The 16,161-nt window shown below is 41.1% G+C and overlaps 1 protein-coding gene across 1 annotated transcript; it reads right to left on the bottom strand.

The window, feature by feature from the left end:
• Positions 1-706: 706 nt before the first annotated feature.
• LOC115779125 (vitamin D3 hydroxylase-associated protein-like) lies at positions 707-15,832 on the bottom strand. The gene is made up of 15 exons (XM_030727617.1): positions 15,599-15,832; positions 11,913-12,026; positions 11,473-11,613; positions 11,220-11,353; positions 10,593-10,799; positions 10,462-10,502; positions 10,219-10,343; positions 7,460-7,585; positions 7,283-7,380; positions 6,945-7,044; positions 4,744-4,787; positions 4,593-4,632; positions 4,393-4,501; positions 2,519-2,649; positions 707-1,129 (listed from the first exon to the last, which is right to left on the bottom strand). Exons 1-15 carry the CDS (start codon positions 15,812-15,814, stop codon positions 1,007-1,009), a joined length of 1,749 nt encoding a protein of 582 aa, XP_030583477.1. The 5' UTR covers positions 15,815-15,832; the 3' UTR covers positions 707-1,006.
• Between the last annotated feature and the right edge of the window lie 329 nt (positions 15,833-16,161).

The raw sequence follows: 16,161 nt of genomic DNA, 5'->3' as shown, positions 1-16,161 counted from the left end.
AATGTCAAGTTCCCTCTGAAGACCTGAGACTCTTCACTGCCTCTTAAAGCTTAATGCTCCCTGACTGAGTAGCACAGCAAGAGCCACACACTCTCTCTATGTGCCTCAGATAATGCTAAGAACAACCTCTCAATTCCAGCTCTCCTCCTCACCTAATGTGCCCTCCTTCCTCTGCTGCATGCGCATGGCCATTTCCACTCTGTGAAACAGCGCTGAAAACGTGGGTGCCTGTAATGGAAAACACTAACGTTGTCCCTAATGGTTTCCCATCCCAGGAGAGTTTTAAAACATATGTAAATTTATGTAAGCCCAACAGAAACACATATTTACAATAGCACAGGGTAATCACAATATGACAACATGGTGCACTGGCCTTGTAGATTGAGGCGCCATGTGTCATTAGTCTCCTTTATCTCTTTTCTTATGTTTCTTACATTATGGCGTCAGTGTAACAATCACTCACAATATGAATGAAAATGATGTGCGCTCATCTGTGGGACAGTGATAGAAAGGCAGAGGTGGAGGGGGCAGAAGGTAAAGAAAGATGCTTTGCACCTAGTTGGTAGTTGGGTGTCTTAAAAATGCATGCTTCTTTACATGATGTTCATTTATTAAAAACTGATATTTCAACATAACAGTTTACTGAACAGGAATGATTAAAAGAAAACATGAAATTTATCACAATCTAAATATAATCTGTGTTCACAACTGATGAAAGAGAAAAGTGAGTAATTACTGTTTAACAGTTTAACAGCAGATTTTAACATTGTGACTATGGTAAATGATAATGTTTTATCTGTGAAAAATCAGTGTTTTTGTCATTGAATTCATATATCAAAGAAAAGAAAATCAGTTTTTGTACCATGATGTCAGAAGGTTTGTGCATCTTTGCCTAATAATTACATTGTTTCAATCTTCTCAAAAGAATCTAGCACTTTCTCGTGCCACCATACATAAAATATGAAGCCTGCAGCGTCTCGTGCGAGACTGACAAAGAAAGCAAGCTTTACTTCTTCTTCTGTTTGACCAGTTGTTCCACTTCCTTCATGAAGCGCAGGCAGAGCTCATCCTGCCACGGCAAGGCAACACACTGCACCGCCACAGGCAGACCCTCGCCTCCACTCATTGCCTGAACCAAAAAAAATAAATAAATAAAACACACACACACACACTCTCCTGTCACTTAATGCACTACCACAGACTTATGCCTCCACCTACTGACAAACTGTGGAACATTTCATACATTATGTATAAATTTGTGTAGCCACAAAGACACTAAGAAGAGACACTAAATGAAGAACCACCAGGACAAAAAAATATAAAACTTATACAAATATGAGAGTCAGAATAGTCTGATCTGTTTTAGTTCTTGGTTCTGTGTATGATGGCCTGGCCTTTTACATGTCTGTGTTCAAGGGCTTGCTTCATAATTATACCCACCACCAAACTGAAAACCTTCCCGTGCAACAGTGTACTCAGTACAATGATGTAAAGTCTTTTTAAGTAAATACAGATGAAGTGGAATATTGAAGAGTTATACATGCCTTTTTAAAAAATAAAAATATTAGATAAACTGCTGTTTTTAACTTCTCCAATGTACGTGTTTTCAGTATTAACTTTAAAAATATGGTCAAGTGTTGGTTATCTGCTTGGACATTTATACACAAAGGATTTCTTGATTGATCAAGAAATTAAGTAATTTTTCATTCCTTAGATAATATCCAGAAGCTGAAACAATTTTAGCTACCCCCTTGTGGTTTCACAATGCAACTATTAGAATACATAATTGATAATGTGAAAAGACGTTTCAAAATGATCATCTTCCTAACCAGACTTTAAAAAAAAAAAAAAAACTCACAGAACAACATTAAGAATTACATTACATGCTTCACAAAGTAATCAATTTTTCAAGGCTGTAAAGTACAGCTGATGCTTAATATTCATGGACACTTAAGAGGACTAACTTCCAATGTTAAGTTATTGTTAACATACACAGAAGAGTAATAGGAAGCATCCTCGTGGATGTACATGGCCCATTACAGAAAGGTGTGATAAAAACTACAATGAAGCACACTGGCACCCATCCACAGTATTCCATAATACATGCATTTATTTTAACCTCCTAAGACCTGAGCTCCTGCTTGCAATGCATTTTTAATTTCTCCTAGATATTTGTGATTAAATGGACCTGATATGTATATAAACTAAGCTTCCTCTTTCAGCAGGAAGTTTTATTTTGTTACATACTTCTGTAAAAAGAAAAAAAAAATGTCCTCAGATGGGGACAGTGGGTTTATTTTACAGGAAAACACAACAAAGTCAACACGGCTTAAAGTATAAAACACTGCTGACCAGAATGATACATAAGCTGCAGCAAAGCCAAAATGTAACGCCCCTACATGTGGACGCAGGGTCTTAGCAGGTTAAACTTTAAATCTGTCCCATGAAAGATTTGCTCTGCAAGAGAACCTGCTTCCACATTAGTTTCAATAACACCATGTGTTCAATCATGTGTTACCACTTTGAGGGGCTTGGGCAACATTTGCTGGTGGTTGAGTTCCTCCTCATCCTCTGCAGTCACTGTGGAAACAGGCACTACACCCACAGGAAAGTTGAGGAGATTGTAGAGTAATGTGCAACTAGCATGATCTGAAATAATAAAAAATACAAATAGATTATTGATGATGAATATTGAAAAATTCTTTAACCCTTACAAATGTTATTTCTGTTGAATTAACCCATGATTTCATTAATCTAACAATGTCTGAACATTTGGAAATGTGAAGACATTGTTAGATTAATGAAATATCTAGATCAATGACAGGCGATCAATTTTCTCAAGGGGACATGTGAGAAACTGGACTATTGTGGAGGGCCGCATCAATAAGCGAAACTTAATTCTGATCAATATTAATTTTATCTCCTTATAATCTGCTGCTGGTGAGAATAAATGTTACAATTAGAGAATCAAAATGTGAAAGCCATTGTAAAAAACAACAAAAATTTTATCAATAAGCAAAGTTTACTTTATTTTTGACTATTCTTCCAGAAGTGTATTTGTGAGGTCAGACACTGATGAGGAGGCCTGGCTCACCGTCTCTGCTCAAAAGTGTTTTATCATGTTGATCTGTGCAGGCCAGTCAAGTTCTTCCACACTAAACTTACTCATCCATGTCTTTATGGTCCTTGCTTTGTACACAGGTGTGCAGTCATGCTGGAACAGGAAGGGGCCATACCCCACACTGTTCCCACAAAGTTGGGAGCATGAAATTGTCCAAAATGTCTTGGTGTGCTGAAGCATTACAAGTTCCTTTCAGTGGAACCAAGGGGCTGAGCCCAGCTCCTGAAAACAACCCCACTCCTTTATCCCCCTCCAGCAAACTTTACACTTGGCAAAATGCAGTCAGACAAGTACCGTTCTCCTGGCAACCTCCAAACCCAGACTCATCCATTGGAATACCAGATGGAGAAGTGTGATTTGGGACTCCAGAGAACACATCTCCACTGCTCTAGAGTCCAGTGGTGGCATGCTTTACACCACTGCATCTGACGCTTTGCATTGAGCTTGGTGATGTAAGGCTTGGATGCAGCTGCTCAGCCATGAAAACCTGTTCCATGAAGCTCTCTATGCACTGTTCTTGAGCTGAGCTGAAAGCCACATGAAGTTTGCAGGTTTGATTGATTCTGCAGAAAGTTGCCAACCTCTGCGCACCGACTGGAAAACCTGACTTCAATGATTTGGAAGAGCAAATGAATACCTTTGGCAATATAGTGTACCAATGTCAGCCCTTGTTTCATTTCAGTCATTTTATCTTGCATCTGGTTCAAAAGTCAGACATTTTTCCCAGTCATACAATGCCCAGGTCTGATCTAAAGACAGCTTCATAACCCCTACTGTCCTTGAAACTCTGCCCTGTCACCCCTTTTGATCTGTATGACAGCAGTAGACAAAAGGTAGCTATCTTCATCTTCAATGAGTTAGAGTCTCTTTTTATTCACTTTTTAAAGTCCAATGGTTCTCTGGAATTACTCAACCTTGTAACTGCTTTGTACATTGGTATTCAGTTTATTGTTTCTCAACTGCATCATGTCCCCCAGTGAATGCTCTGAATTGGTTCAAACATTAATCACACCTTTACCTCAACTAGAACACAATTACAGATTAAACTGGAAAAATTAAGTGTTTTCATTTCCTTCTAATTACCGCAGTCCTTTGAAAGTTTACAGCTCTATGTAATTATTTTTTAAATTATGAACAAAGTCAAAATAACTGATCTAATGTGTTACTTATGTTTAGCATTTTAAATATCTTAAAGCTTATCTCGAGATTGTGTTGAAAACAAAGTGGCAGACAGAAAGATTAAGTTTTCTCTCATATGCAGTATACTGTACGTGGAATTCTGCCACAGAATGAGGCATTGTAGGCTGGTCCAGGCACAGGGCACAACAGCACGTCAATGTTGTAGCTCTTCCAATGTGCTATCGTCTCATGAATGTAATCCTAAAAAAACAAAAAAAACCCCAGGAAATTTCACTTTCCCCTTTATACTTTCACACAAGACCACACATCTTTAGCTGAAAGCTAATGATACCTCAACAGCAGCATGATGCTTCCACAGATCTTGAACAGATCTAAAAACAAAGTAGTGTGTTTTGAAATTATTCCTAGCATATGTATTATGAGAAAATGCAAAAAACGAAACAAAAAACCACAGATGACTAATTTCAATAATATTTTCTTACCGAACTCCACAAAGAGCACTCATGATGGCAGAACTATGAGGAGCCTGCCAAGAAAAAAAAAAACCAAAAAACAAAAACCAAGATTATATACACATTCTTCACTATGAAAAACATCAAGCTGGGACAAGAGGGTGCGCCGCTGCAGCGTTGGCATGATCTGCAAAATATGACATCAACCCCATTCTCACCAAGTTTCAGTAACCTCTCCCCATTGGTCCCTTTGTCACCAATGCTGGTGTGCACAAACATAGTGCAAGATGTATTGAGTCCAAAGCCACTAGGATCAAGGTAGTTGTCTGGACCAGTCGGAAGGTCGTAAACATGGCTGCTTGTGTGAGACAGAGGCCAGCTGAGTCGAGTAAGCCTCAACAAATTCCTTGGAATGGATGGAAAAAGTAAGAAGCTATGAATGTGTGTGGAGAAGTTAAATGGCCTATTTAAGATTGCATTGGCTGTCTTGACTTTGTTTTATCATATTTGTTAAAGTTTGATGACTGGGTTAGATGTCCAATGAGATGCATTTTACCGTGTAGCTACCAGGTACGTCTTTAGTGATCAGAGGGTTTATACACTTCGTCATTCTGCATGTAGATCTACAGAGCTGTTCAGTACATGTTGACGAACCAGCTGGAAATTTTGGAAATTCCAGAAGAGAGAAGAAAATCAAGCAGATTTATCTTGGGAATTCAAAATTCCTAAATGACAATAAACACTAAAAATAGGAATAACTGAATTAGTAAGTGAATTGAAATGATCGCCAGTACTGATTTGACCTTGACCCTGTATGCCATATTAATGAATACAATTTAGAGGGATCTGTGGTTATAATTTTTTAAAAGGGGGAAAAAAGAGGGGTAAAGCAAAAAAACAAACGTATTTATTTTACTGGAATGTGGTTCACTGATAGGAACCATTTTTACCTTCAGTGAACCATTTTTACCTTTGCACTAGGCCTTACTGTGGTAAACCTGAAATAAAGCAATGGATGGAAGGCTTCCCTCTCAAGTGTGTGTGTCATAGTCTGCACACATCTGCTGCTCTCCCCTCCACCAATGAATGATTTACTGTTGGCGGGTGCCTTAGCCAAACAAATACATGTAAAACTAAATGAGGACCACAAAGACAAAAGCAAGAGGATAGCAAGTCTGTGATTGGATACTGGCTAACAGAATGTAGACTACTAACAGTGGAGGGAGGTGTATAGCATGTAGGTGCTGTGAAGTCTACAACATCTAAATCTAGTGGCAGGCTGGCTTACAACCCACCAAGAAATGAGAATCTGGCTTTAATATGAAAACTTTTAACTTTTCTTGAATTTATCAGGCAAGAGACAATTTTCTTGACGTCATTTCTAAAGTAAAGCCACTTGAACTGACTTTAAAAAAGTAGGAAAAATCTTCTTGAAGTAAAATTTTAGGGAATTGAAATTAAAATGACTTTTAAAAAAGTTAGATTTCACAGATTTAGCAGGAATCCTGTAATTCTCCACTCACCCCGTGGACAGCCTTTGTCCTCCAAGCTCTGCTCCTCTACCAGAGGCCTGAGAGCTTGAAGGTCCTGCACAGTATCTTAGCTGTTCCTAGGACTGCACACTTTTGGACAGAGATTTCAGATGTCATTCCTGGAATTTGCTGGAGCCACCATCCAGTTTTGGTCATTACCCCCAAATGTTCTGATTACCACAGTGACTATACCTTTACCTTCCATATCCTCTCTAGCCCTTCCCTCAGTGCGTGGTATTTCTCGAGCTTCCTTCTTCCCACAGGATCTTAGCTCGGTCATTCTCAACCAGCCTTTGGTGTGTAATCCATTTTAACCTTGGGACTTTCAGGTTATACTTGACACAGATGTTCCTGTATACTATGTCAGCCACTTGGTTATGTGCTGGATTGTCTCAGGGGCAGGTGATAGCAACATCAAGAGAAAGGAACACGAGAAGTTAGAGAAATACAAAGGGCTGAGAGAAGGGACAGGATATGGAAGGTGAAGAAAACAGTGGTCCCCATGGTAATCACTCTCCCAGTTTGGTGGTCATCGGGCTGTGACCACCAAACTGGGAGAGTGGCTCCAGCAAATTCCAGGAACGACATCCGAGATCTCTGTCCAGAAGAGCACAAGCCTAGGAACAGCTAAGATATTTAAGATTATTAAATAATGGCCCAATTCATACATATGACATGTCATTGAATGAGAAAACTCACCACAGGTTTGAGCAGGAATGAAAGGATTTTCTTCAACCACTTAGGGAGAAAGTAATTAAAAAGCTGTTTCTTTATTAAAAAGTCCAGAGGTTCCCCCTTCCTAAAATGAAAGGGATCATTGGTACATCACAAAAGAGTCTGTTCAGATTCTCTGAACTGAGAATTGCTATAATGTTTTCAAGAAGTTCCAAGAGGTAAAACATCACCATGTGTTTATAAGACAATGGAGGCATGGTGATATTTTTAACAGTAAGCACTGAAACAAAAACTAAATCTCTAGGTATTAGATGATTTAAGTTAAGAATGAGTTAACTTAATTATTAAAAGGAACAACTTACAGTTGTTGTTTCAGGGTGGTACATCCATCTGCAAATAAACTCTTCACCACAAGTTCTGGGAAAATTTGAGCAATCTTCAGTGGATGGTAAAGGACCAACTAAAAGCATAAAAGACAACACTGTCACAAGATACATGGCTCATAATCGTAAACTTGACTGTGTGTGGTGTAGTCTTACTGTGTGTCCTGCTTGGTCTAACAGAGCTTTGATCTCTCTGATGCCTCGGGCCATGCTTGGAAATGGCTGCATGTAGCCATTGTTTTCCAAATAACCAATCCTTAGAGGTTTGGCACTTCTGTATATCTACGGGTGAGGAATTTTCATGTTTTGAGAGAATTGAACAGAAAAGCTCTGCATTTAATCATTAATTGATATTAATCTCTGGCTCTCTTCCACAGCATGTCTTTCTCTCCCCTCAGCCCAACCGGTCGCAGCAGATGACTGCCCCTCCCTGAGCCTGGTTCTGCTGGAGGTTTCTTCCTGTTAAAAGGGAGTTTTTCCTTTCCACTGTCGCCAAGTGCTTGCTCATAGGGGATCGTTTTGACTGTTGGGTTTTCTCTGTATTATTGTAGGGTCTTTACCCACAATACAAAGCGCCTTGAGGCGACAGTTTGTTGTGATTTGGCGCTATATAAATAAAATTGAATTGAATTGAATGTCTTTTAGTTAACTAATAGATATTTCTAAATATAAGATTGATGCTGTACTGTTTATCACAAGACAATAATATAGGTAATAAGAGTAATAGAGAGTTCTCTGAAAACCAAGTGAGGTATCTCACTGTGGGAAGCGCCCTCTGACGTGACCAATAATGGAAGCTCCACTACCACCACGTCTGTCCTAGACAGACCAATCGCTTCAAAGGACACGGGGTCCCCCAACCCTCTTATAACAGTCAACTGGCCCCACACCAGGCATTTTCGTTTTCTTCCCCGCGAAGATCATTATAAGCTTCTCGGCGATCCTGGACCAGGACCATCCACTTAACTGTTTGCCGATGCAGCCGTCAAGGTAGTCCCTGAATGTGGGTTTTTCTGGTTACAGGAATAGCATTTCATTCCGTTTTTAGTCACATTTTTGTCATGAAAATATTTGTGTCTTAGGGGTTGTTGCTTTGCTGCATATCCGCGCGTTCAAAGGAGCACGTCAAGTAGCTCGTGTTTTGTTAAGTTACTGCTAGCTGTCAAAGCTGAGCATTAGTATTATGTCTACCAATGGATGCTCTCAGGGGAACACTGGTGGCAGCCGGGTTAAGGATGTCACGTCCCACCCTCGCCCAGCCGCTTGTGGGTTGACCATCTTGGGGAAAGATCCCCATCCCCTCTGCATCGCCTTTATGGGTGTCAAGCACGCACAGGCATCGCTGGAAAAACCCCGACTCCTGAAAGCACTGCCGCGCTATGACTGGTAGAATCCGGGAGCGGCATCTGTGGGTGGCGGCGGCCTCAAAAGCCGATCCGCCTCTTTCCGACACTATGGCGGGGCCCAGCGATAAATCTGGCTCAACTGCTGCTTGCTGGGGGGACATGGTCGAGGAGCTGGAGGCGGAATTTCTTCCTTTTTTTCAACCAACTCCTCGACTCCAAAGAGGAGCGTGGAGAAGATGAGGATCCTCGGAGAGGATAACGATGAAGATGAGGAGGATGCTATTCTCCCTCCTGCTCAGGCATCGCGGCCTGGCAGCTCCATCGGCGGTGAGAGGGCTTCAATGCACAGTTTCAGCCAAACCATCAGTCCGTCATAACAGTTAGGGACTCTACCTATAGCTGCCCCACTCTTGAGCTATTAGCTTTTCACCCCCCTCCATTTGTTGATGAGAGCCAGAGACGGCTTAATTCACTTTGTCCTGTCCAAGCATTATGTATTTATCTGGACAGGACAAAGGGGTTTAGGAAAGCAACCAGCTCTTTGTGTCCTGGGCCCCCTCACACAGAGGGAAGCCTGTGTCCCGCCAGCGGTTGTCACACTAGGTATTTGAGGCTATTGTGATGGCGTATGAGAGCCAGGGACTTCAGCCTCCTGTACACCTGCGTGCACATTCCACCAGAGGAATGGCTACCTCATGGGCCCTGCTTAGGGGTGTTTTGGTGGGGGACATCTGTGCAGCTGCTAGTTGGGCATCCCCACACACATTTATTAGGTTTTACTGCCTTGATGTGACTGCGCCCCCACTAGCACACTCTGTCCTTAGTGTGGGCTCTTAATGCATGCTAATCTTTTTCTTGTTTGGAGCAAGTGTAGGTTTGATCTACCTGAGGTACGGGGTTATAGGCTTTGGAGCATGCAATCCGGGAGTGGGCTATATCTCCCATAGTGAGATACCGAGCGAGGTTTGAAAGAGAATGTTTGGTTACTGGCGTAACCCTGGTTCTCTGAAAACCGAGTGCGGTATCTCACCGCACTGCCCTACTTGCATGGGCACGTGGAAGAAATACTTTGAGAATGCCTGGTATGGGGCCAGGGGACTGTTATAAGGGGGTTGGGGGACCCCGTGTTCTTTGAAGTGATTGGTCTGTCTAGGACAGACATGGTGTAGTGGAGCTTCCATGACTGGTCACGCCAGAGGGCGCTTCCCATAGTGAGATACCACACTCGGTTTTCAGAGAACCGGGGTTATGCCAGTAACCAAATGATTTGTTAAGACAATAAGCTATTGGATTAATTTATAGGTTTTAACATTTAGTAACTACCTGCTCAAAGTCCAATGAAATAATCCTGAACTGTCTTCATGTCAGCTTACCAAATTTTTTTTAAATGAACACAATCGAACAAACTACCTAACAACACATCCAAAGCAAACAAAAAAAACAGTTAATGTTCACCTAAATGAAATGATACAAACTGATAGCTTATACATACATTCACAGCCAATAAAAGAAAAAAAAATTTAAAAAGTTCATAAACAGATTAAATTAATCCATCAGTACAGGACACACCTCCATATTAAACGGTAATGGTGGAACAGTGGGGTCCAAAGAAAACATGTGGTCACAAAGAAGTGCCTGCATGCACAGAGCCAAACTATCCACATCTCTTGCCATGGGTCCAGGAGATGAGAGCACTAGTTTTAATAAGAAGCAAAGCAATCAACCAAATATTCCACACAATGTGTGGTAAATTGCTAGACAGTGGTTGTGTAACTTTGCATTTACTTTGTGCGAATGTGACATGTTCCTTACCTGATTTTTGCCCTCGAGAAATTGAACGAAGCCCCTGTAAACTGATCATCACCCAAAGGTATTAACAAAGATAAAAACTGAACTCATCACTGTGCAATAATTTTGCATGAAACCGACTGAATAAGACCCACCTCAGCCGACCTGATGTTGGCTTGAAACCGCAGATCCCACAGAATGAGGCAGGAATACGGATACTGCCACCTAAATCACTGCCTATGCCAAGCAGGGAGCCTCCTCCCCCAATGAGAGCCCCCTCCCCACCAGATGAACCTCCAGAGGTCTTCTGGGGGTTATGGGGGTTCACGGTCTGCCCATAAATAGGATTACTGCAGGTAAAGCTGAAGGTGGACAAAGAAACACAGACTGGTAATGGAAAGGCAATGAGCCTTTACATAATATGTATACTTGAAATGGGTAAAGACAACTGAATGAGTGCACATAGTTTTTAACCGTTTTATAGTTTTTTTTTTTTTTTTATTTGATTAGATAGATGTTAGATTCAACTCATTGTCATTGTGCACACAAGGCACACAACAAAATGATTGTTCCAGATCACTTATCCAGAGACGAGCATCTACGGTCATGCAGCCAGAGACCGGCACTACCGTTAGGCAATGTGGTTTAAGTGTTTTGCCCAAGGACACAAAGCAGCACAGGGACAGGGGCTTGAACCGGCAACCCTCCGGCTGCAAGGCAAACGCCTACCCATTGCGCCACTGCCACATATTTTCATTACTAATCATTAATAGAAGATTTACCTAAAAAGGGCTTGGGGCAAGTTGGTTTTCACAAAGGGAATAGCTCCTTGTTTCTTCAGGACTTGAACAAGCACGCTGTCCTTTTCAGCAGGCTGATCCAGGTTATTGACCACACCACAAGAACAGTCATGATTCTTGCATTGTCAATAAAAGATGAGGGTCCATCAAAGACTGTACAAATATTGTACATCCATATTTGGAAAACCTTTAAGTGTAATTGCCATTTATTTGCATTGTGTAATCTTTATAATACCTTAACTGCAACATTTTCTTTGATGCTGACTGGAACTCCATACAAGAGACCTTCCTTGTTGGAGCCAACAGTTTTCAGTTGGTCCAAGCTCTCTAACAAAATTTCGGTGCAGCAGTTCAGCTTTTTGTTTACAGCCAGAGTCTGTTGGAAAGGAAACAAGCACAGACAGGTTCAGATTACCAGGTTCTCCCAGAAGGGATGTGGATTTTAAAGCACTTTGTAAAGTGTGAAAATCTTGTTGGAAACCCACAAATATGTTAGAAGACAATTATCCGTAAGAAATAATAAACAATATGTTGCCAGTAGGACAAAGGTGAAAAGTAACTAACACTGAGATAGGACTGGAAAATTAAATTGATTACTTTATATAAGTTGTGTTTTGGTTCATTTTACCTACTATGAACAATTATAGTTATGCTGTGTCATGTTGGATACTGAACCTTTTCTATGTAGGAGTAAAGCACGTCCTCAGGGCTCAGTGAGCCTTCCTTCAGCTGCTTTGTCAACTCAGACAGGGACAGTGACATGATGAAAGCAGCATCAGTTGTTGGATGCTGGAAGACCAATGACACACACCCACACAGAATTATGTCAAAAATATATGGAGGTGCAACAAAGGAATACAGCTATATGGATCTACAGATTCAGGATTCTTGCTTTGCCCATGTTCCACCTCCCTGCCACATTTAATAAAACATAACTAATTAAGCCATCCATCCACTTATCCTGTTCAGGGTCGCACGGATGGCGAGGGTGTGTGCAAGAGGCGGGGTACACCCTGTACAGGTCGCCAGTCTGTCACAAGGCTAACACAGAAGGACAGACAACCATCCACACTCACACCTATGGGCAATTTAGAGTGTCCAAAGACATGCAGTTACTGGGATTAGGTTAATTGGTCACTCTAAATTGCCCATAGCGTGAATGGTTATCTGTCTCTCTGTGTTGGCCCTGTGACAGGCTGGCAACCTGTACAGGATGTACTGTGCCTCTTGCCCTATGTCAGCTGGGATAGGCTCCAGCCTATCAAACTTATCTATATAAAGCTTTAGATGCAGAACACACAGTCGTGTTGTAAAAGGTTACACTGATGGAAAAATGTCTGGATCTTGGAGATCATATGAATATTTGAGTGAAGATGAGTCTGAAATCATTTTAAGACTTGAAAAATAAACTAAATGTATTTAATGTGACTTAAACACTGTCGATATTTTGAAAGTTATGGTGTCTGAAATCATCAAAAAAAAGAAAGAAGAAAAACTTTCCCTAAGTTCACTGGATCCATAACAGATCAGCAAAATGTGTCCCAATCCACTTGCACAGCAGGAGGAATCAAAACAGATCAGGATCACTGATATAGGCTGGTTAGAGCCCAGATCCAGTTCAGGCTCCAGTAATTTCCCAGCTCATCCCATTTGGATCTCTTCATAATGGCTTAATTTTCCCCAACACGATTTGGGTTCTTCATTTGAAATGGCTCATCTTCCCAAACCTGTACTGAAATATTTAAAATCTATGAAGCTAAGACATAACATGTTTACCTTTATTGGTTAAACTTAACATTCATTACAGACTGGGAAAGCTGTCCTGCATGTTTTCAGTTAAATATGAACCTATTATTGTTACAGGTGAGAGTTCAGTAACTCAGTAAAACATCTGCTGTGGCTGTCAGAGAGCCACCATCTATCAGTGACTCTGACATTAAATCAGATTACAAATGGTTAAACTGGGAGCATTAAAGCAGTTTTTTTTTCTAAATCTCATTACACATTTTTATCCATTAACTGCAGAAAAAAATGACAGTCTCCATTTAAGATTTTTTTTTTAAATGAGATTGGTACATTCCATCAGTAGATTAAATTTAAAATGAATACTTATTCAAACAAAGGAATTGTCATAAACTGTAGCAAAGATAACTTTAAAATGACGTCTACTGCTGTCTCTTATTTTTTGCTTTAAAATGTAAAATTAGGATTCAGCTTCATCTGGTGAAAATTCAAGTTGAGTAAATGATATGACATTAGAAAATAAATTATATATTTTATATCAAACTTTTCTTCTGTCTATGAAGTTGACAGAGTGGACCAAGCTGATTCTTTCCTTCCTTCTTTTTTCTTTAAGATAATTGTCATGCTCCACATTGACAGACACGAGCCTCAATCCACTGTGTTAAAACAGAGGATCAGCTATTTATTTACCCATTGCCATGGGAAATCCTGGTATCGGAGCTCCATTAAAAGCAGGAACAATAGACCCTTTTACAGCCTACGTCATCAAAGGATGCACGCGCATTTTGGCAACGGAAGTGAACTGCTACTCCATTCAAATCAATAAGAACAACGAGACTGCACAGCATTTAAACATGATTTAAAAGCGATATCAGCATCAAAATGTCTGGCTGTTGCATGTTTGGCTGTCAGAATTTCTACTTTACCAAACGTGGACTGAACTTGTACCGAATTCCCACGGGATCACAGCTGTTTGAGAGAAAACGGAGGTGTCTATGGTTGCAAGCCATCAAATGTATTGATAAAAATTGGACTGAGGACATGATCAGAAATGCTCGCGTTTGAAGTGCCCATTTTATATCAGGTAAAGTTATTTATCTACTCTGGTTATACCAGGGTGTCAGATAAATACTAATATTTAAAGTAAACAGCATTAGCTGGTAGGCTATTGATAGGTGAGGTATTGCTGGACTCAGAGAGTCCTGATTTTTAAATTAATATTTAATCGCACTATAGAGTCCAATATGCAGTGCCAGTCAAAAGTCTGAGCAGACTCACATATGAATGGATCAGTGTGTTCAGATTTTTGACTGGAACTGTAAATATAGTTTTTCCTTTTTTTTTCTTCCTGCTCTCGGTGGAGACGGACGCATTTTTCTCTTCTCCCCAGCCTTCCCTAACTTCCCCTGCTTTTTGCTGCTTAGAGCGTCCCTTTACACATCCCTGAACTGGAAATTAAATTATGGATCTGGTCAGCTGGTCTCTCAACACTATTGATGGCCAAATTCTCATCACAAGGAGACTGGGAGAAGGGGAACCCTCTTTCCTCTGGTCTGACTACACACCCGGCTGGCTATGTTATGGATTCCCGTGGGGATGGAAGATAACGTTCCTGGCTGCACTGTGTGGATGTGGCATATATATTGATACCAGGATTTTTCCCAAATTGGACCTGGGGATATATGGTTTCCAGGCAGCTGTTCAGGCCTAGTAAGGCTGCCTATGAGGGACGCAGAAACACTACATACTCAGTCAGACTCAGTAGTGCTGAATAGAAATGGATTACATCTGGAGGAGTGTTGGAGTGTATGTTCTGCATGGCGGAGTAGAACCAAATTCGGATTATTGGACTTTGAGAGGTAACCTGAAAACTGTAAGGTCTGTCAGCAAATAGTTATGACGGCCTGAACCAAAACAATTGCAGTATTTGGAATTTGGCTCCCAGGCGGCCTTGGATGCTGTCTGTCTAAATCGTCTCTTGGAGATGTTATGTAAACAGATGCTATTCGCCCCCGCCACGTGTTGTGACCTGTATGAACTGGTATCCTGGCAACCAAGGCTGACTATACCATCTTATCATGAACATTATCATGAACTGCTGGTCTGGAAGCTGTGTGGCCATCACAGTATCCTGCTCGTCTCCGCTGGCAGCCCCTCCCCTACCCACCCTAGTGCTTTCTAGGCTTTAAATGTGCTGCTGCTTTGTTAAGGTGTTTTTTTGGAACCTCGTAAGGTGTTCATAATGAACACAGTACGAGATGATTTTTTTAACCTACCTATCCCAGTGTATCTCTTTCTGTTTTCCCGCTAAAGGTCACGCCGGTAAAACGGCTGCATGACCTCAGACACCTGTCTCCACTGTTTGTTTCTGTTGTTTGTATTTCTCTTGGATGGGTGTTCTGGAATGCAAATTTCGTTATATGTTTACATATAATGAAATTGCTGGAAAACTCTTAGCACTTTTATCTTATGCTCAAGTAAGCGTGTTGACAACAAAAACAGTGAATTGATAAATGCCTAAAACTCCATCAAGATTCAACTATAAACAGAAAAAACATTTATATTTCTCTTAAGAGAGAACATTAAAGGGTTCAAAGTTCAAGGCTCTGAACTCTCACCGACTGTTTGTATTGGAGCACCGCTTCCTCTGCCTGCTGCAAGCTCTTATCCCTCCTGTTTCTGGCTCTTTCGATCTTTTCCTTCATCTCTCGGTGGCTGTTGATCTTTTTCACCAGCACAACTAATGCTCCAATACAGCAGCCAACACCAGTGAGCAGAGCCACCGTCACGTTGTATATCATCACTCGCTTAACAAACTGTTCAATGTTCTGCATGGTTTGCGTCGTTGTCCTGTCCCTGCAAACAAAGCTGTTGAAATGTGACAGGCTGGCCTTATGTGGATTGTTAAGTCTGACGTCACGGGTGACGTTGTTCACTGTTACGTCCTTCTTTAGTGAGACACCGATTAGGGTTAAAAAGGGCCTTAATTCTTTTAACTCTGATAAAGTTGTCAGTGTATTCATTCTCCCAAGAGCTGTCGTCTAAAGAAACTCAGATCCTATAATGTGCGCAGCAAGATGTTGGAAATCTTCTACCAGTCTGTGGTAGCAAGTGCCAACTACTTTGCTGTTGTCTGCTGGAGGGCAGCATCAGTGCCAGAGATGCCAACAGGATCGACAAA

This window comes from Archocentrus centrarchus, chromosome 4, assembly GCF_007364275.1.
Source record: "Archocentrus centrarchus isolate MPI-CPG fArcCen1 chromosome 4, fArcCen1, whole genome shotgun sequence".
Taxonomy (NCBI): Eukaryota; Metazoa; Chordata; class Actinopteri; order Cichliformes; family Cichlidae; genus Archocentrus; species Archocentrus centrarchus.
Note: the sequence above shows the minus strand (reverse complement) of the source record. Positions and strands in the feature narration are given on the sequence as shown.

Bases quoted from the DNA above. Each gene is read 5' to 3' on its own strand.
- LOC115779125 (XM_030727617.1), bottom strand. From the start codon at position 15,814: ATGCAGAACATTGAACAGTTTGTTAAGCGAGTGATGATATACAACGTG. The intron at 10,344-10,461 runs GTAAGGAACATG...TATTAAAACTAG, and splicing joins TTCTCGAGGGCAAAAATCAG to TGCTCTCATCTCCTGGACCC. The intron at 2,650-4,392 runs GTACAGTATACT...TTATTATTTCAG, and splicing joins ATTCTGTGGCAGAATTCCAC to ATCATGCTAGTTGCACATTA.